The 21078-nt window shown below is 40.5% G+C and overlaps 1 protein-coding gene and 1 long non-coding RNA gene across 9 annotated transcripts in view; both read right to left on the reverse strand.

Annotated features, from left to right (window-relative positions):
* The window catches only part of LOC310827398, a 793036-nt gene that overhangs the window by 10067 nt on the left and 761891 nt on the right, over nt 1-21078 (reverse strand). The window lies entirely within an intron of this gene.
* The window catches only part of XRCC4 (X-ray repair cross complementing 4), a 109380-nt gene continuing 93129 nt past the window's right edge, over nt 4828-21078 (reverse strand). For all 8 annotated transcript variants that reach the window (XR_014556291.1, XR_014556292.1, XM_083703330.1 and 5 more), the window contains one exon: nt 4828-6802. Coding sequence is in view for 6 of the 8 variants with exons in the window: in XM_083703330.1 (XP_083559456.1) it covers nt 6694-6802 (109 nt within the window). In the remaining 2 variants the exon portion in view is untranslated. The remainder of the gene's footprint in view (nt 6803-21078) is intronic.

Raw genomic sequence — 21078 nt, forward strand, 5'->3', positions numbered from 1 at the left:
TTTCTCTTATCTGTTCTGTATCTATTGCCAATCAGTTTAGGTAACCCCTGATTCTTAGCATCGTAGGAAAGGGTAGACTGCCCCCCCCAATTTTCTCAACACGATGCATCATTTTTTAACCCATGTAGTCACCTCTTTTCTAAAGTAAAGCATCTTCTTTTATCTGAAGATGTATCTGAAGAAGTGTGCATGCACACGAAAGCTCATACCAAGAACTAACTTAGTTGGTCTTTAAGGTGCTACTGGAAGGAATTCTTTCATCTTCTTTTAGTTAGTCTTTCCTAATGGGCAGCTCAAGTCCTTGAACATTTTGGCTTCCCCTTCCAATCCAGAATGAAAACAGGTAGCCACTTATACACCTGAAGTTCTTAGCTTTTGTCCCTGACAATGCAGTGGTAATATTTCAAGAGAAGAGGGTAAAGCAGAATCAGTATATTCATGTTGAGGACTATTTTTGCATTCCAGATTTTTGCTTAAAACACATGGGGCAATGCCCTGAGATTTTTGTCTGTTCAGCAGGGGACTCCTGCTTCCCTTTGGGCTTCTGCATCAGAGTTGTTCCTGACAATGCAATTCTTGGTAATCTCTTGGGAGACAAGGGAGAGTTAAAGCTGAATCAATAATTTAATTTTGAGGACTAATTTTTGACCTGAGATTTTTGTCAATTCAACAGGGGACTCCCTCTGCCCTTCCAACTTTTGTTATCAGTGTTGCCAGCAACAAGTTATTCATAAACAATGACTCACATTTCCACCTTCCCAACTAAACACTGATTTCAAATAATCTCTTTTATTGAGGATTTAAAATATGCCTTTAGGAAAAAAACTACTGAAATATTTTTCTTTGTAATCCTGTTGATATAAATTAGGGGGTGCATAAGAAGGTGCTCTTGCTCAGCTCCCCCTCCTTTTTCTGCTGATCATACAACATTTGATAGATGAAAAATTTGATAGATGAAAAATAGGTTGACATGAGAGCAGATGCTTGTTGCTGAATGGCCTCTGAGGACTTCAGCAGCTGACATGTCCCACACAGCACTGGGGAAATCTTAGTCCCCAAATGTATATGAACACTGAGAGAATTCTTACATATTTCAAGAAAAGTACTCAGATTTCTGATAAGACACCAATCTTGGTGTGGAGCTATACAACATCCAAGAAGCTGCATGTTGGAAGATTCGGGCCAGAGCTACAATTTCCAGAGTTCCCTGTGAAGATGGATCAATTGTTAAACCATTCTGTGCACTGTAGCTTTGGGAGGAGAATAGGGGTCTCTTAACAACTCTCAGCACTGTTAACAAACTGCAGTTCCCAGAAATCATTGGAGGAAGCCATGACTGTTTGAAGGGAGTGTGTGTCTTTCTAACTCTAATGGAGATGCTATTCTGCAGTGAAGCTGCCAGGGCAACATTTACTTCTATTCAGCCCTTTGTCAGCCTATCCCACCACTCTGTGTTTTTGTTTCATTATATTGGAACAGGAAAGGTTCTGGCAGCAGAAAGGTTGCTGTTTCATATCTGCCTATAGCTCAATGAAAAGGGTGGAAATGCAACAGCGACACGCTGCTACCCGCAGCTCTGCAGGCGAACCATGTGTCAAGATCAAGTGCAAAAGAAAACAGCTTACATTGCATCTCATTGCTGAGTTGCCCTCATAAATCAGAATCACTCTCACCTTGACTGATGCCTTCCCAAAGTCAAATGGGAAGAAGGAACACACTTAACCTGATTCATTATTGGGAAGACTGCCAATTTGCCAGGGATTTCCAGTGCCCAACAAGTGTAAGGAAAGAAGAGGTGATTTTTCTTTCTTGGCAATTATTTCCATAAATCACCCCTGATTAACTTATCATAAATGTTGCTCAGCTTAAACATGGCAGCTGCACTCCTTGTCTGGAACCACATTACATTGCCGAAAGGATGGTTACTTCCAGGTCTCTGTACAAACTTAAGGATACCTTTGAAAGCAATTTCCATTACGGATCTGAGTTTTGTAAACAAACTCCTCCGAGAGACCCACACCAGATGAGGAAAAACTAGAAAGCCTAAAATCTCTTGCATATGCATTCTTGGGATCTCTAGACTTCATGATTCGTGGCCCAACCTATCAGAACTCTTCCATAGAAAGCTACAAAGTTTAGGAACAAGATTTACTTGAAAACACCTTCACCTTTTTCAATATATCCAGGCCCTGGATATCCATCTCACATGTGTTCTGCTGTCTGCCAGCCCTGAGTGTTCATTTTGCAGGGTCAGAGGGAAAGGGGAATCACTCTGTTGATGTTGCTAGGCAACCCACAGCCGTCATCACCAAATACCCAGTGCTTTATTTCTCAAAATCTAGAGGCCCCAGTTCCTGGAAGCCAGGCTGTTTGGGCCAGAAGACCTCTTTCCCAATCTTAGAAGTGAAACAGCTACTTGGGGCTGCATGGCGATGAAGGGAAGCCGTTCTGCATGTGCTCAAAAGGATCCCTTGCATCATTAAAATCCCATTTTAATTCACATATTTGAGAGTTGAGCTCCTGAGCATGAAAACAGGATTGAGGGCTGAGCTTTGTCTCAAAGTAAATCTTTGGGGCACATCAGCATTGTGGCTGCAGTTGCCTAGCAGAATGATTTCTTTTCCAGGTCTAGCAATAGGAAATAAGCAAGGACCATCACGGAGAGAAGTGCATACCACAACAGCCAAACTGAAGGGCAGTCAGACATACACAGTGCTCAGAGCAGTCCAAGCCAGGTCTCTCTTCAGAGCAGTGCTCAAACGATGGAGAAAAGGAGTTGAGACCCCTTCGTGAAATGTAACCCCCTCCACCAACAATTTTAGCTAAATCATATCCCCAATAACCTTCTTTAAAAAAGCTAAATTATAAAATTCGGGGTTTGAAAAATGAGCATTTGATACTGCATGATTAGTACACACTTGTATACTGGTATTAGTATGATTAGTATACACTATCTCACTCAAGCTGCTGGGTAGCTAAAGCTCTCTGGATTGGTGCAGATATATGGGACTATAACCACATGTAAGCATCTGTGTAAGGGACACGGGTGGCGCTGTGGGTTAAACCACAGAGCGTAGGACTTGCCGATCAGAAGGTCAGCGGTTCGAATCCCCACGACGGGGTGACCTCCCGTTGCTCGGTCCCTGCTCCTGCCAACCTAGCAGTTCGAAAGCATGTCAAAGTGCAAGTAGATAAATAGGTACCGCTCCGGTGGGAAGGTAAACGGCGTTTCCGTGTGCTGCGCTGGTTCGCCAGATGAGCGCTGCAACCCCAGAGTTGGTTACGACTGGACCTAATGGTCAGGGGTCCCTTTACCTTTACCTTTAAGCATCTGTGTACTGCAGTTCTCCTGAAAGCATCAGCAACCGGATGTACAAGATGACTTACTAACACCGATCTGTTCCATCTCACTCTCTCAAACACACGTCACAGACTTTCCCCCTTGTTCCAGCGAGGCAATAACAATATCCCCAAACAGCGGAGCTTCCTCACTGTTCCAGCCAAAGCTAGTTGTCTTCTTTCTTTACAAGAGACTTCTCGTGAGCAGAATTAGAGTGAGCAGGGTTTGTTTTCATGCAGTTCCTTTCCAGCGCTGAGCAAATCTCAAGAAAACTGACTGCAATCATTTGCAGATCATTTTCCATCCTCCTGCATCGGTCTTCCAAAATGACTGCTTTCACAAACCCAGACATAATTTTTTTAGAGTTACCTTTGCCCTGTTGAGTAGTACCTCCAGGTTACTGTTAAAATAAAACTAATATTTAAAACTACACTTTAATCGTCTTGTTAAATGAAAGAGAACATTGTATAAGCTTAGCGGGGTGGGGGGTGGGGAGAATGGAAACACAAGGCTAGAGGGAAATACAAGGGCAAAAAAGCTTTGATCCAATACAGGATTCATGCTCAGCCGGAGTAATCAGAACCATATGCAGAAACTATGGGACTTTCAGCTGCTCTTTAATTAAATAGCATAAAAATGACTTGACATCATTTTGTGTACTGGGGCACTTTGCAGAAGTGCTTTATACTAGGATAAGTAGCCTTATGGAATGTCCTCCACTGGTTCAAAAAAAACAACAAGTCCCCAAGTACCTTGGAAACTGCTGAAATCAGTGAGACAATATATCAAAGAGGGACATGCACTAAAGTGTGTGTGAGAGAAAGAGAAAGAGAGAGAGAGAGAGAGAGAGAGAGAGAGAGAGAGAGAGAGAGAACAAAAAGACAACTATTGGGTTGACCACACAGAGGACTCTTACACCTCTTAAGTGTATAAAATAAACAGGATCCACTCAAAGGTAAACTAGTTTCTAATCATTTCCTGAGTGGTTCTGCTTTATATTTTAGCTTATTGCATCAACTGGATTTCTTTGAAAATAATGTTAAGGTTGGGTGTAAGACTGAATGCACAACATTTGATTTTACTTATCTATAATAAGCCTGCATGCATAATTTTAGCCCGTATACACCCGATTTGGCACATCTGAGTGGTTTTAATTTGCATTTGGCCTTTTATATATGCTGTTAAATTTATTGTGTCCTGTTCTGTATGCCAAGAAGAAAGGAACAATAAGCTGAGGGTGACAACGTAAGAATAAAAACCACATGAATATTTTGCATCAAGAGACAGATTTGGAATTTGTCACATTTGTTTCCTTACCTTTCTTTCAAGGAGCACTTCGCCCATAAAAGTAATCTTGAAAAATACCTCTCCCCACTTCATTTTCACATCCTGTGAATGGGATTACAAATCCATGGAAGTGCATTTTGCTTTGGCACTACAGCAAACCCATAATTTTCTAGCCCAAAGTCAAACTCTCCACCACTGGCTATAAAAAATAGTTTTTAATAGTTTGAAGATGATGCATATAATCTCTGTACATTTCGCATTTAACGGTAGAGGCATTGATAAAAAGTCATGAAAACTGTATATAGCTGAGCAGATGTTTACACATAAAGCATTTTTTAAAAGAAGATATGGCTACAATCCCAAGGAAAAAGTTGAGTTGGATGCAGAGGAAGTTAGTCACAACTATAATCTATGACTAATTTCCTCAAGATCCAACCCATTTGCGATTCCAGGATGGGCAAACATATGAAGTTGCAGCCAGCACAAGTCCAAAGTGTATGAGTAGAAAGTAAAAGTGTGTTTTCCCATTATTTCCTAATTAAATATGGTTATACATTGGAAAGCATTTACAGGAGGGAGCACCTGGTAACAATCTACCTATTTTTTCATAACATACTCTCTAATCCTTCTTATCCCTTTTCAGCTTTGCACACTGTTTATAGAAAGAGTAGTGTTTTTCATCCATATTTCTTATTTCCATAATGGATTCAGTGTCCTATTTTCAATTGTTTTTTTGTTTCTTCTTCTTATTTGTTTAGTCCTCTATGCGTTAAGCAAGCTGAACTATTGTTGAATTTGCAGTGCTATAAAATGTGGCAGCAAACGTCAAACTGAAAAAAACCAAAGCGTTGTATTCAACTAACTTTTATTTTTGGTAGACTCTGTGAAATTAATGTTCTCTAAATTAGCCATGGCCAACAATTTCAATAGGTCTACTCTGAGCAAAGGTTAGTAGATGCCCATCCAAAACAAACTTAGATCAAAAACCCCAGTGGACCTAAAAGAATTGAGAATCATAAATGTGTGACTGCTAAAATGGGAGTTCCATATAGCAACTATAATCTTGTTAATTTTGGCATTTCTCTTTCTTCTTCCCAGAGTTGAACTGCACCATCTGCTCCAGTAGCAACTAGCATCGATTAAGTCTGAAACAGACACTGTTTTCCAGAAGCATGTTTTGTAGTAAAAAAATAATGTCCCGTTTCTTCTGTGTTTTTTGGCAGTGCCTGCAAAAACATCTACCTCTTCATCTGCACTACTTTCTCTTGCTCTCTTTCACAAGTGGCTTTGTTTGCCCTTGAAGGTGTTGTCATATAAAAACTTGCCCTCTGAAATAACTTCCGCAATAAGAAGTGATACATGTGAGAGGTATAGTGGGAGGCTGAAGTTATTTGGTTTTGTTCTATGCTCCCTTCTGTTTATTATTTAACTGAGACTTTTGTTTACCGCCTTTTGCCAGTAGGTCCCAAAGTGGTTTGCATCAATAAAAACATGAAACAATGGTGTAGGCTTGAGCAAGATGTAGCAGCTTAGACAACTGCATAACTGGAGCTAATGATAATCAGCCTTCACCCTGGGACTTTTTAAAAAAGTGGCGACCAAGGAGAGACAGAGAGGACATTGGATTCCATAGCAGAATGGTGCAAATTAGAAAATATTTGTCAGCCTTGAATTTGGGAAATATCTTATGGCTATCTATGAAAAGGTTTTAGACTTTAAAAGACACCTTTCTGTGGGGATTGCAGTCTTAATCTCCCCTCACTGTTTTTATTGCTGCCACTTTGGTGGTCTGGTTAATTTTTCTCCCTAACCCCCAAGGGAAGATCAGCTTCCCTCACACAAATCAACTGTAGACAAACCCAGCTTCGAAATCTTGAGCGACAAATGATGACCACTAGGGGGATCACACACAAAAACTTTATTAGAAAAAGATAAAACCATTGTTAAAAATGTTCTCCGAAAGAACAAATAGCCCCCCGCTTCTAGATAAAAATATTCCTTTTGAGACAAATAATTAATTGGAGATAAACAGCTTGTAGTGAGGTCGTAGTCTTTTTCCAGATTGGTCAGATATCATCAAAGAGGTCTTCAGGATCACCAGTGTTTTTTTCTGACTGTGAAGGCATCTCTTTCAATGACGGCTGCTTGACTGACGATTTTGGAGGAGAATCAGCTCTAGAGATTTAAAGCAGATAACCTTAGTGAAACAAATTTATGTTGGTTATTTTTAAACAATGTTAGGTGAAGATATCTAAAGGAAAGTTTAGTGTCTTTGGAGACTGTATTCATGTTTAGGAAGGAATTGTGCTCATATTTGCTACTTGCTCATCTGCGGCAAAGCCAGCAATGAAAATTATTCAGGTTGCAATAGTTTAGTTGTCACTTTTCCATTTGAATCCCCCCTCTCATTTTCCTCAAGATGCCAATCCAACCTGTGATGCCAACGTAAAGAATTAAGCAGAAGCAAGCAAGTAAATGGAAAAGACAGCTAAGCTGTATTTAGTTCAGTTACCACTGCATGGCATAGCTGAAAATTGGCTGGAGTTGCCCCCTCATTTTTCTCGCATGAGATTTATAGCTATTTTCTAATATTTTGACATTAGGAGCAAATTCCTAAATTTCAAGGTCTTAAGCTCTACCTTCTGCCTTGCCAATAGTTGAAATATCAAAAACAAAACAAAAAAATTTGAGCTTTCAAATCTAGAGAGTGTATTTGGGCCTGTTGTGCATATTTGAAATCCTTGAGAAGCATGTGTTTAGAGATTCCCAATTTCTTTACCTTCATTGCTTGTCTTTTAATTACAGCGGTTAAAAAAAAATATGCAGTTTACTAATAAATCCTGATTCATAGAGTCGTTAGCAGGTTGATACAGTCAAGCAGCTGGCACAGGAATTGCATGATCCAAACTTCTGCTATGTACCACACAAGTAACTTTTCACATAAGCCAGGTATTCCACGCAAACCAAGAGATGTGGGCAATCATAGGGCCCTCTTTGGACAACCTCCTCCTACTTCTCCCCAGTATCTGAGGGTAAAATGAGACCATGCCAACTAGCCACGCTCCCAACATCAGCGCATCCATCTAGCCACACTCCCAGCAGCACCTATGTGTTTAGCTGAAAGAAGCAAATGGTATGAAGGAACAATAGGCAGGGGAGCCGACTTGGGCCCCAGTTTATGGGTGCCTGGTGCGCATGACAGCATGCTGTCATGCCCGTGACCTGGCCTTGGAACCTCACAAGACTTCAGACTTGACTTCTGGTGCTTCATGAGGCACTGGAAGTTGTGTCGGGGGCCCTGTGGTGAGCACCCACAACAATTTTTTGTGGGTGCTTGGGCACCCAGAGCCCTCCATAGTTGATGCCCATGACAGGAGGTCACCATTTTGCCAAAGCTAAGCAGGCATGAGCCTAGCCAGTTCAGGTGGGAGACCACCAGGGAAACACATGTATATCCCCGTGGGTTCCATGACAGTAGGCAGGGTATAAATGTGAGACCCTCGTATCCTCATACTAAGTGCACAGGGGCTTCCATCTTATATCTTGATTCTGAAGCACAGATACCAGGGGCATGGACAGAAGGGCATGAAGAGGCATTGCTCTTTTCCCCACACACTGTTACAATACACAAAGCATTTTCTTAAACACACAGTAAGCAATGGAATCTCTGCTCTCTGGCTCATACAGTTTGTGCTGCCGCCACCACCACATTAGTTAAAGGAGCTTTGTGAACTCTATGACATTTAGCAGGATTGCCAGGGAACCAAAACTTTAAAATACATCCCCAAATCAGGGATATTATAGTCCCACCGTGGTTTTTCCAGTGATGTTTTGAACATTCCCACCACAGATGAAGAAAGTCTGCTTTGGGAGTCTGCCAGAACCTGGGAATATGTCTGCTTAGGGAGTCCCAGGTTGAAATCCATGCTCACCTATAAACTTCACTGGGTGACATTGGGCTAGCTCTCAGACAAACCTAAGGTTGTTGTGAGAATAAAACAAAGGGAAAGAAGTACACACACTGCGTTCATCTCCTTGGAGAAAAAGAAGGATAATAATGTAATGAAAAAAGAATTCTAACTTCACCACAGTTTAGTACCCTCAAATGTCAAACTCTGTTTATGAGTTGTGTGAATAATACAGAGAGCTGAACCACAAATTGAAGCGCAGGTAAGAGCACTGATAAGTATTTGTTTTCTCAGCTGAGAACGAGCCACACAAAACTGAAAAAGCAGATGTGAGACATCTAAACAGACAAAGCAAAGCAACCACTAACTATTTAGTGTGATTGAGTGCCTATCCTAATGGTGAGGTGATACAACAGATAATGCAACATAAATGCTCCTACAGCCACACAAATTTCAGAATTCTGACAACAAATTAAATATTTCAAAGCTCTTGGAATGTTTACCTAAATCTCAGTTACATGTTAACATCTATGTCCGAAGTGATATGTGCTATTGTTAATAAGACAGGGAATAAACACTTTGCCCTTTTCCTTTTGAAAAAATAAAAATTCAGATTGGAGGCACAATTTGCCAAGACTTTATATAAGATCTACATATGTGTAGGATGCTTGGTTTTTTGCCAGTGCTGGCACATCCATCATGTCCTAGGCTGTGCTGACATATTTACTGGGGCTTTGTTCTTAAATTCCCAGTGTGGGGTATATTGTAGCATGGTTCACATATTAGGAAATGTTTTCCTAGAAATTCTAACAACTACACTGGAAAACTACTTGGATTTGGTTATGCTCTCTGCTCTATATAAATTTATCATTAGTTAATCACTCCCCTGTATGAAAATGATGGGGAACTGACACGTTTCCCACTAAACTTTGTGTCTCCCAGGGTGAGAATTTCTAACTCCGTCATGTTTTCAGATCCTATGGGGGTTCCTTCACCTCCTATCACTGTGCAGAGCAACATATTCATGGTAGTGGTTTCTTCTATGGGAGGGGTGGGGTAAAATACTCGTCACCATTGTACTGGATGGTAATGTAGTCAGGAAGATAGACACCCCTTCATTACATCATGACATTAGTAAAGGTAAAGGGACCCCTGACCATTAGGTCCAGTTGTGGCCGACTCTGGGGTTGCGGTGCTCATCTCGCTTTATTGGCTGAGGGAGCCTGCGTACAGCTTCCGGGTGATGTGGCCAGCATGACTAAGCCGCTTCTGGCGAACCAGAACAGCGCATGGAAACACCGTTTACCTTCCCGCTGGAGCGGTACCTATTTATCTACTTGCACTTTGACGTGCTTTCGAACTGCTAGGTTGGCAGGAGCAGGGACCGAGCAACGGGAGCTCACCCCATTACAGGGATTCAAACCGCCGACCTTCTGATTGGCAAGTCCTAGGCTCTGTGGTTTAACCCACAGCGGCACCGGCATCCGTATCATGACATTACTTAGCTGTTAGCAACTGGTAGCATCTAGCAGTTGTTGGATGCCAACTCTCATCAGCCCCAGCCAGCCAATGGTCAGAGAAGATGACTGCTGTAATCCACAACATCTGGAGAGCACCATGTTGGCTATGGCCAAGTTGAAATTATCCAACCAGTTTAATTTTTGTTATTGAGATGTTTTGCTTCTTCAAAATCATTATCATTTTTAAGTCAAGCAAAAGCTGGATGAAATCCTGGACACAAAGGGGATGAGGAGCTATTGGTAGGGCACGAGATAGTAACACTATAACCCAGATGAAATGGGAGGGTGTGAGGAATTTCCCTGGGTATATAACAGCACAGGCTGGCTGGTCTCCCACTCAGTATGGTTGAGATGTTTCCTTAAACTTGGCTTTTGTGGACTAAGCTCAGGCCCTGCACAATCACGAAGTTCTCAAGACCCAACAGACCCCTAGAAACAGTCTTGTAGGAGTGCCTTAACGACAAAAACTTTGTGGCTTCCTGCACATCTCTCTGTGAGCAGTGCTTTGTGACCAGACATGGAATGAAACAAAAGAAAACAAAAAGAGCTCAATTATTTTGATTTTCTTATAAAAAAATAAAAATTACATCGCTTAATAATGCAAAGCTCAACACAGAAATCAAGACCCACAAAGATTTAACTAGGCACAGTTGGTTGCCTGCTATCCCAGGGGTGGACCTCAGTCTTTCAAATTTCAGCTGCACCCTGTGCAAGGCAAAAATCCGGCAATCCCTGCTTCTCATCTTCCATTTTGCTCAATTCACTATGTCATAGCTGCAGTACCCTGCAGCACACTGTAGGCTCAGCGCCCAGTGCGACAGAACTGGTTGTGCTGCTCTAAATCTGCCTCTGCCACCCCCCACTTCTAACTTTGTCACATGACTAGGAGAGAGGAGCTTTTTAAATGCATGTGATGGTCTGGGGAGGAGGGAAGTGTGGGAATACAGCGGGAGGGAAGAGTTTACTTAATCGTGCATTTTAGAAAGACATTTTCAAAGAAACTGGGCAACTGAACAGTCCAGAAGGAATTCAGCACTCATTACCCAGCATAAGTGTTTGGCAGAAGTAAAAACTGCACCTGCATTTATCAGAACTACATTCGGCATAATGCATCTGAAAAAAAGATCTAAAGGCACTAATTCAACAAATCATATGTGCATGTTCTAGACTGAAGGCTTCACGATGTTCACCATTGCTGCTTTCAATTGTTAAATTACATTTAAAATTGAGGTTAGTGTTTTTGTTTTTAAAGAATTAACTGTGATCTGCTTGGATATAGCTTGGCTGGATCATTTAAAGAATGATAGCTATTGATATATAAAATAATTTAACTCACAAATACATACTTGCCGGAATGAACCCATCTTAATAAAGATCTACTTCTTTTCTTAAACTAAATTTAATATTGTAAAAATAAGCGGTGGCAACAAGTATATTCAGTTTAATATTATTACATTAGGAGAATTAACAAAGTGATATATAATTATTATATGTAGTTAAAACACATTTCTGCCTGCTTGTCAACAATTCAAGTTTTGAGAATTAAATCCATATACCATTAAAAAAAATATTCACAAGCCTGAGGTGAGTTAACAAGAGACATACATTCCTGTGGTTCATTTACACTTAAGCTCATTCCTGCATAAAGGAACTAGACCACACATCTAGACTGAGAAATCGTTTTACAGCCACTGTCTCAGTAGGGAGGGGGAAAAGGGATCTGATTACTTAGTCAAAACCACAAAAAAGTATATACACAGCACAAACGTTTGGGTTTGCCTAGCGTTTTAGACAAGAGTTTTTACAAACCCAATACAACATAAACTATCCACCAATATTGCAATATTTTCTACTTTGTCTTTTTAAATTATATTTACAATGATATGCTGGTGCTCAATACTTTCTCCCTTCCAGCAACCCTACAGCAGCTAATAATCTTAAGCAAACTCAATAATGTTGGTCATTCCGCTCATGGTTTCTTATTTAGATACATCACTATGGAATGCCTTCTTGAATACACCCAGCAGCCACTATTGATCTGTCACCTCTCAATCTAGAATGTTCATCTTGCTGAATTGGGGGAACAAAAGTTTGAGGGAGGGCAGATATTGTCTTCAAAAAACTTCACCTTTACATTAAACTCCTCCATCAAAGTAGCGGCGGAGGTTAGTTCATAAAGACCACACTAGAAAGTCCAAGACCTCCGTTTAGTATACAAATGGCTTCTCTTTGGTGGTTGTGCTGAAACGGTCGAGACTCGTTCACTCTAAAGCTGAGGCACCTGAGACAACGATGTCTCAGGTGCCTCACCTTCTCCTGGCCCTCAAAGGCCAAGTAAAAATATTGAATCCTGGATCAGTGGCATAGCGTGGGGGGTTCAGGGGAGCTGGCCGCACTGGGTGCAACATCTGGGGGTTAGGGTTAGGGGGCGCAAATCCATGGGTTAGGGGGCGCAAATTACTTGCCTTGCCCCGGGTGCTGACAACCCATGCTACGCCACTGTCCTGGATATAGTCCCAAACTCTTTCTACATAGGAAATGCTAAAATGTAATGTTCAAATCCCATGCATTTGAATGAAATTTGAATGAGAGGAGTTTGTTGGTTTCACAAGTGGCTCTCAACAGATAGCACCATTAAGAACTTGCAGTGATTCAGATAGTGTGGTAATTTAATTTAAGTGGACATAATCAGTCTTTCCTGTTTGCTTCAACAAAGTAAGATTTAATTTGGCTTCTAAAAATGTAACATACATTTTTTTTTAAAGGTGAATTGATTATGCTCCCAACTTGCTAGCATTCCAGGAGCCTCTGGTTCATCACCTGTGTATTCTCAGTTATATCGGTGCAAGCTCAGGTAGCTTCTCTCTCTCTTTTCTCTCCCCAAATGAGTGTTTTCCCCTAGTATCCCACAATTCTATATAGAATTATTTTAGCCAGGTCATGAAATGGATTTGTGCTGCAATCACAATGATCGAACAGCTTTCATCTATTTTTTAGCTAGAGATGAAATCAAAAGGCTAAAAGAGTACTACACAGTAGGTAGCTATTGGCAGTCTCAGTTGTTGGTAGCATCAAAAAAGCATGCAGACCATAGTTGGCAGAATAAATACCTGTTCAGCAGGATTCTTAGACACATAAAGCCAAGAGGCAGGGGAAACTGAGTTAATATTCATCTTTGAAGTATCTGAAGAAGTGTGCATGCACACGAAAGCTTATACTCAGAACAAGCTTAGTTGGTCTCTAAGGTGCTACTGGACAATTAAATTTATTTCATCTTTGAAGTGTGATAGAAGTGAGGATCCTTTTCATGCCTGTGTGCTTTGTCCTTCCGATGTTTTTGCCACCTGTCTGTACCAGTTCATTGATGAGGTCTGTGAAACCGACAAAGATTCAGCTCTCTGGATGAATGAATTTAAATATTTCAGGATCAAACAATGATTCTAGAGCTGGGCGCCATCACTCTACCAAGAGATAATTAATTCCATAGCTGGATAGAAAGGACAGACAGAGCAGAGGTGAGTCTTCTCTGGATGTTAATATACACCAAGGGATAAAGTACCAGTCTAGTTGCAATTCAGAGAGCATTCTGCTGTCAGTTCTTCCTTTGTTTGCAGACAGGAAACCTGCTTCCAAGTTAAATAATTTACACTTTGCAAGTTTATGAAGTATTCATAGCTGCATTCTTGGCAGGAAGTTGGACTGATCGACCCCCAAAATTGATGGGAGCCCTTTGCAAGACTAAAGCATGCATTTCTCCTAAATGGTATTTACCAACCCTACTGATTTTGAAGCAAATACATGTTCAGGACTGCAGTACAAAGCAAATTAATGTGACTGGTATAAAGAGAAGTGAGGTGTTAATTGAAATTAATTCTTTCTTTCTTTCTTTTTCTTTCTTTCATTTGACAATGGAGAGACTTTAATTTATTGTTTTATTGCTTAATCACTATAAGCTGTCTTTAAGTCTGTTTCTCACAGAAAGTCAGGATATCAATGGAAAGATTGATAAATAAATAACACACAGGGCATATGTAGACCAGATGCAACCCATGTAAAATAACACAGTATTGCCCAGATGAACCTGGGAAGCACTAATGTCCCATCTCTCTTGGGTTATTCTTCTCTGAAGGCCAGTGCAAGTTTCAACTCCCTAATCTTTCTCCCCCTGCTCCCCAGCTCTGGACAGGGGAACAGGAAGAATGGCTGGCAGACATTTGTCAGGCATCAGTTTCTCACTTGAGGCTTTCGCTTTCCCCTTCCAAAGGATAAACAGCAATTGTATGTTTATGGTTCAGCATCACAGGGAAAGCTTTCATCTGCTGTCTTTCATTAGCTAGGTGTGTGTGTCACTATTTACATTGCAAAGCTGGAATTCAATATATATGCTGAAAAATATGAGATTTGAAAACATGGCATAGTTCACAGACTGAAATCATTTAGCGTTTTTTAAAAAATCAAGACAGAAATGGCGGAAATTAACAAATTTTACTCCCTACAGAGTTTTAGAACTCTAATTACAAGAAAGGTAATTGTAACAAATGCAAAGAGCAGAATCTAAGTAATGATATGATTATTATCCTATTAACATGAAGATATATTTAAAATCAATGAGAAGAACTTTTTCTGAGGATAAACTCATATGTAACAGTTTTCCATATGTCTTTCCTTTTAAAAAAAGATTATCTTCTGTTTGATAGCTGTTGTTACTGCATGGAATATCTCTGCATCTCCATCCCAAACCAGAACATTAGCACATTTTCAGTGTGGCGCTTTTGTTGTCATCTGAGTAGTGCTATTTGCTTCTCATGTTACAGAACATTTGTGTGCCACTGCACACATCTGCACAAATAAGTACCTGGCACGTGTGATTGCTCAAAAGTTAATTTTGGGGAAATAGCTAAACTATTTTTGGGATCTTTACAGGAGATGATTAAGCTTAGACAGACAAAATTGCACTGGCTTCTATAATCTTGCTGAATTTGGGGCATTTAATACTGAACAATAGTGATGTTCTTACTCTGGAGACCACACTATCACTACATATATATATTTATAATTGAACTATATATATTTATAATTGAAGTATGCAAATATAATATAATTACAAGCTACAAAAGGGTTTTATTTTTTGCAACATCAGATTTCCACTGGCCCCGCTTGCATTCAACAGAAGGCAGCACACCATCACACAGAATTTCCAATTACACAAAAGGGTCTATGTAAGAGTCATGTTCCGGTCTGATGCCAGATCCCACAGAGAAGGGTAAGGATGGAGGCAGGTTGCGTCAAGTTGGCAATTACAGAACCACAGAGAACTCCAAGTGAGAAACCCACCCTGATAAAAGGTTGAGAGAACTCTGGTGCTTTGTAAAGCTCCTGCTATCAGACCAAAGGCACAACCTGCAGGCTCCTTCACAATGCTTTGCCTATTCCTGCAAGTGGTGTGTGAAAGGGGTGACAATTTGCAGTGGTACCTTGGTTGTCAAATGGCTTGGCTCCCGAACAAATCGGCTCCCGAATGCCGCAAACCCTGAAGTAAGTATTCGAGTTTGTGAACGTTTTTTGGAAGCTGAACATCAGACACAGCTTCTGAATGAGTACAGGAAGCTCTTGCAGCCAATCGGAAGCTGAGCCTTGGTCTTCAAATGGTTTCGGGAGTCGAACAGACTCCCAGAACGGATTAAGTTTGAGAACCAAGGTTCCACTGTACTACATATTGGAGTTTTATAAATGTAGGAAACAAACCAAGGAGATAACATGAAAAACTAAGTTCCTTTTTGCAGACTTATAGAGCAATTCTTGCCATAAAAACTTGAGGGCCCATGTACAGTTAATGCCATGTATGGCATACGGAATCAGAATGGGATGTGTTGTAATGCACCTGCAATAGTCCTGAACTGGTTTTTCATCTGCACACAAGGATATTGGTGGGGTCAGAGGCAGGCGGGAGTCTGCAACATTCCATACATCATGGAACTTTTTATTATTGATACTGATTCCTGCACTTCTAAGTTATGCTCTTAAGCACCAAACTGAGAGCATGGAAGCTTCTATGTAGGCATTCCTTAAAGGTAATAGATTCCTTGATCTGTGAGAGTGCTGGCTCTCCCAGACTATTATGATCCTGTGGCTGGGCTTTTCACACAGTCTTTCACACAATCACATCATTAAATTCACAACCATGAGACAAGTTTTGAGTAAATAGCTCTACTGAGTGGTGTACATTACAATAGTTCTGTAGGGATCACGACAGTCTACTTTCAGCAACTGAATCAAATATTAGCTCATAAAAAGCATTGGTCTGAAAAACCCAATCAAACTTCATCACCAGGAGGTGGTTCACCGGAACTAGCATATTAATAATAGGGACTAATTATATCCATGGATTTCACTAATCCAGCTATGTCCTCTAAAGCATACGGAATGAGTCTGATCCATGTAACTCTCACTGCTGAATTCAGTATTCAGGGATTCAGGGCATGTGTCTTGATTCAGTGAGAGGCATTTAAGAAATTTTAGCATGTTCCTATGAAGTTTTGCGGTGGCGTATAGAATATAGATTTATGTGGGTTAAAATTACTAATAAATTCAAGGCACCCAGTTCTCAAGACAGGTTATTACTATGTTTACAATTTTGCTGGAAGGAATCTGGAATGCCAACATGTTGATCCTAATTGTAATAATTATTTACTTCCTAGATGACTAGCATGTCAGAATTAGTCTAAAGGCTTGCTCTTAAGGCACTGAATTTAGGTGGTCTATATTATTTTCCCCCATCTGCCACAAAACCTGGGATACTTCATGCATAATCTCTTTTGTTGCTGCAGTACTATTTCTGCAGGAAAACTTTACAGAAATTATTATTCTGTAAGGATCGGTGTGGGGGGGGGGAGGATATCAGGAAACACATTCATTTTGGATATTCATCACTCATGGAGGTATTCATTTACATCCTGCAAGAAGATGTACATATTGACTCAGTTTGCATGTAAAACTAAACCAAATCATGGGCTCTTGGAGAGGAAATTGTGGCTGCTCTGCTTTTCCTGCAGTCTTCCATCCTGCTGCTGTTGTGCTACTGTGAGCTAAGCCATGGTTTGGCATAGCACATTGTCCAAACTTCAGCTTGTGATTTGTCTCCTCCAGACAAACCACAAGCTGTAAACAAATTACACATCTTGTTTACAGCTCATGATTTTTCTGAAGAGAGACAAACCATGAGCCCAGGTTCAAAGAGTATGCTAATCCAAACCATGGCTTAGTTTGCAGTAGCAGGAGGACTGTGGGAGGGACCAGGTGGCCTCACTTTTCTCTCCAGGAATCCACATGTTCATGCCAAGTCATGTCTTGACTTAGTTTTATGTGCAAATCAGGTTGTTATGAGGATTGGAGAATCAGCAGCAGTAAACAGAGAAGTAAACACAACTTTAACATTAAAAAGTGTTAAAATATGCATTCAAAACTATTTTTCACATCTATCCATTGGAGCAAAGAAGAGATGTGTACAAAGCATAATCAATCAGTCCATTATGCCAAGCACAGGGGAACTTTCATAAAACTACCATCAATAGTATTGGCTGGTGAAATTGGCCGCAATTCTTCCTCCCCTCTCCTCTAAATCATTCGTGGTAGCCAAAACAGCAACAAAAAGAGTAATGTGTTTGGTAGACAAGAGGTTGAAGGAAATGAATCGAGAAGCAGTTGCCAGCAGACAGCAATGGCTAAATGTAGTCTCTTCTAGATAGGAGACAGCTGTATTCCTTAAATCTACGACAGACAAGCCTACTTAGGGTTTCTAGCCATGCAGATCTTCTGATTGGAGATGCATGTGACAAATGTTCTAGAAGCAGCTATATTGCAAATTTTGATATCACAGAGAGGCAGAACAGGAAGATGGGCTATAAAAGCACAGTGCCAAACCTGCACTTGTGCAAAGGCAAGACCACCTGTTCTACAACAGCTTATCTTGAGTAGTATGACAACCGCCAACAAAATCTACCAGAAGATCATGTAGCTATTTAAATGTATTTACAGAACAAATACGAGCCCTTTTCAGACATCTGATCCATGGTGGGCAAATGAGTGTAACCAAAAGTTTGGGGAAACAGGGGTCTGAGAGGCAGCCCTTTTCAGTCACATTCAGAGAAAAATGGCTCCTAGTCGTACTGGCTATGTATTATCTCCAGGACCAGAGGCAGTTTGCCTCTAATTATCAGTTGCTGGAGAGCACAAATGCCTGATGGTGGGCTTCCATTAGGCATTTTGTTGGCCACTGTGAGAACAGGAGGCTGGACTAGATGGATCTTTGATATGATCCAGGTAGGCCTTTGCTCTTTTTCCCCCACAAAGGAAAGTGAGCCCGCGTAGACCGCGATCGACCACTATCACCCGGGAATCGACCTGTCGATCGCAGTCGACCGGTTGGGCATCCCTGATGTATACTGTTCATTTTTAATGTTGTAACTGATGTTGTGTTTGCTGTTTTTTCACATTTATAATATTCAGTGTAATTATGCATGTTCCTTGGAGATGCACATTGAACAAGTCTGCATACAACTGCACATGCACAGATTGTTCCATGCAAACGTGAACCTTAGTCTTTGCGAACTGGCCACCTGGGGAAACCTAGCATTACTGCACAATACTACATGGCAGGTTGCTGTAGACAAATGGCTTGCCAGGCAGAGGGAGCTACCATGCAGTGTTAATTTAATGTAAGTATGGCTTTAGATTTGTTCATGTGTAACCTCCGGGGTCAATGCCAGTATCATCTATACAAAATATTTGCAGGGCGGAAAGTCAAAGGAAGTGGGAAAGGCCTTTGTCTGTTTTCAGATACTGCCTCTAGGCAGCACTCCTTGGAGAATATGCTTAATTTAATAGTTTGCTGTCATGTTTTCTTGACTGATTCTTTACTGAATAAAAGACAATAACTGTTGTCTAAATGTCCCTTATGTACACAGTTGGGATCAATACAAGAGCAAGAGCAAGAATTAAATCGATATGAGAATAATGAACCAAACTAACTCTGATTAAATCAACGAACATAGGCGCATCAGACCCCCTCTTAGGTACCTGTCTTGCTTGACTGATTCAAGTTAACAAATCTCTGCATAGCTGAAACCCTGAGGCTTTGCGAGTTGTTTACTCTTTATCCAGCAAAGATGGTTCTGTTAATGGGGAAGAAAATGTATAGGTATCTTTTCTTTTTCCTTCCAACATTCTTCAAGAATGACATTCTACCTAGCATTTAAAACACAAATCTAAGCTTTTATAGATCTCAGCAAGGCATTCAAAATGCAACAACTCAGGGATAAAGCTAAGTTTTCAGCCTCATTCTTGTGACAGGGGCCAACTTCAAACTGGCAGATCAAGCCTTGCCTAGTAAAGTACTATGGGAAATGAAAAACCTCTATGAGCTTTTTCTTGAAAACAAAATTCTTTGTGCTGCTGAGCCATGTAAACTTTCCTGTAAAAACATTATGATAACCCATGGGGTCCAGGTGCAGAACCCTCTCATCTCCTGGTGCAAGGTGATTGTATTTTCTGTGCTTCCTTTCATTATTTGAGCCATCACAGAACAAAAATCTCACCCTCCAAACTGTGATTGCTATTCTGAGATTAGGGTGCTCTGACAATCCATCTCTCCGCAGACTAAGCACAAACCAAATCTTCAGGTTATTGAGGAACTGAAAGACTGCCAGGAATGAAATATTTCTCGCTGCATTTAGAGAGATAAAATAGGTAAAAAGCTACTTACTTTGTAGGAATACGCAACTTTCTAACGAAGGCAGAACTCTTCATCAGGCAAGTTAGAAGAATACTTAGGTCTTTGCTAGGTAAAGAGAAAAGCTATTCTGAGGCAAACATTTTCACTACCAACAGGTGGTGGACCAGCAAAAAAAACACCAACTACCCCAACTCTCATCACTTTGTGCGCTCCCTATTCCCTGAGACTAGTACAGCAGCAACAGTTGGTTTGTTATGAACTGCTTGTGTACAGTTACCTGGAAATTCCCAGATTTTACATTTCCCGGTGTTTGTGTTTCTTTGGCCACATTAAGTCCTCATTCTTCCTGTCTTTGCTATTTGCTAATGTTGTTCCTGATGATGCACAAACAGCTGAGTCAGAAATTCTAGCTTTTCCAATATGGAGATATGCCAAAGCTTGTGAAGACCCAGCAGGAAGACCCAGTCCAGGGATTCAGAATGTCTTGCCTAATCGGTTGTTTTGCCTTGGCTGAAAGGCAGGCTTGCTTGTGCTATGGCTTTGGGACAACACAAATTACAGGCCATACAATTTAATGTCAATTGCTTACTCATCTCACAATGGTGGGAACAAAATCCCAGGGAAACCAAAATGGTCTGAGGAGGATAATTTACTGCTGTATTTTTGCTGGAACAAAACTTCTTCCCTTTAAGATGCTTTCACGTTAGAACACTATTTTCAATGTCTGGAACAATTTAAACCAAGTTCCACTCTGCAATTCAACATTTCCAAAGGAATAAGCCAAATAAGCAGACAATAGGTTTTCTTAAAATATATTTTTTTAAAAAAAAAATGTGTAAATGCAAATCCAAAACCTTTATGCTAACACTCTCTGGAAATCAAATATGCTGATTAAACTGTACGCCTCATGGATTGAGGCACTTTTGCAAATGATTTTGCAGCTGAAGGAGATGAAAATGTTTTAACTAATCTGATGATATGAAATATCATTATGAATATTATGAACCTTCACTATGTTTGTGAAAGTCATACAAAGATCCTAGTGCCTTTGCTGAGACAGAAGAAAAATAAATGTAGAATTTAACCAACAATTACAAATGAATAGTTAACATATGGTGGTCAACCACATATAGCATAAAGTGGTCAACGCATAGGCAAATATTTGGATTCTACAAATCTGTTAAAGAATACCAATTACCTTACTCTAATATGGGTACTTCATATTTTCCAACTTACAGAAACTTTGGGGTGCTGTTAAGTCAAGGAAATGGCCGCTACAGTTCAAATCTGATT

Source organism: Podarcis gaigeae, assembly GCF_964106915.1.
Source record: "Podarcis gaigeae genome assembly, chromosome: 11".
NCBI classification, from domain to species: domain Eukaryota; kingdom Metazoa; phylum Chordata; class Lepidosauria; order Squamata; family Lacertidae; genus Podarcis; species Podarcis gaigeae.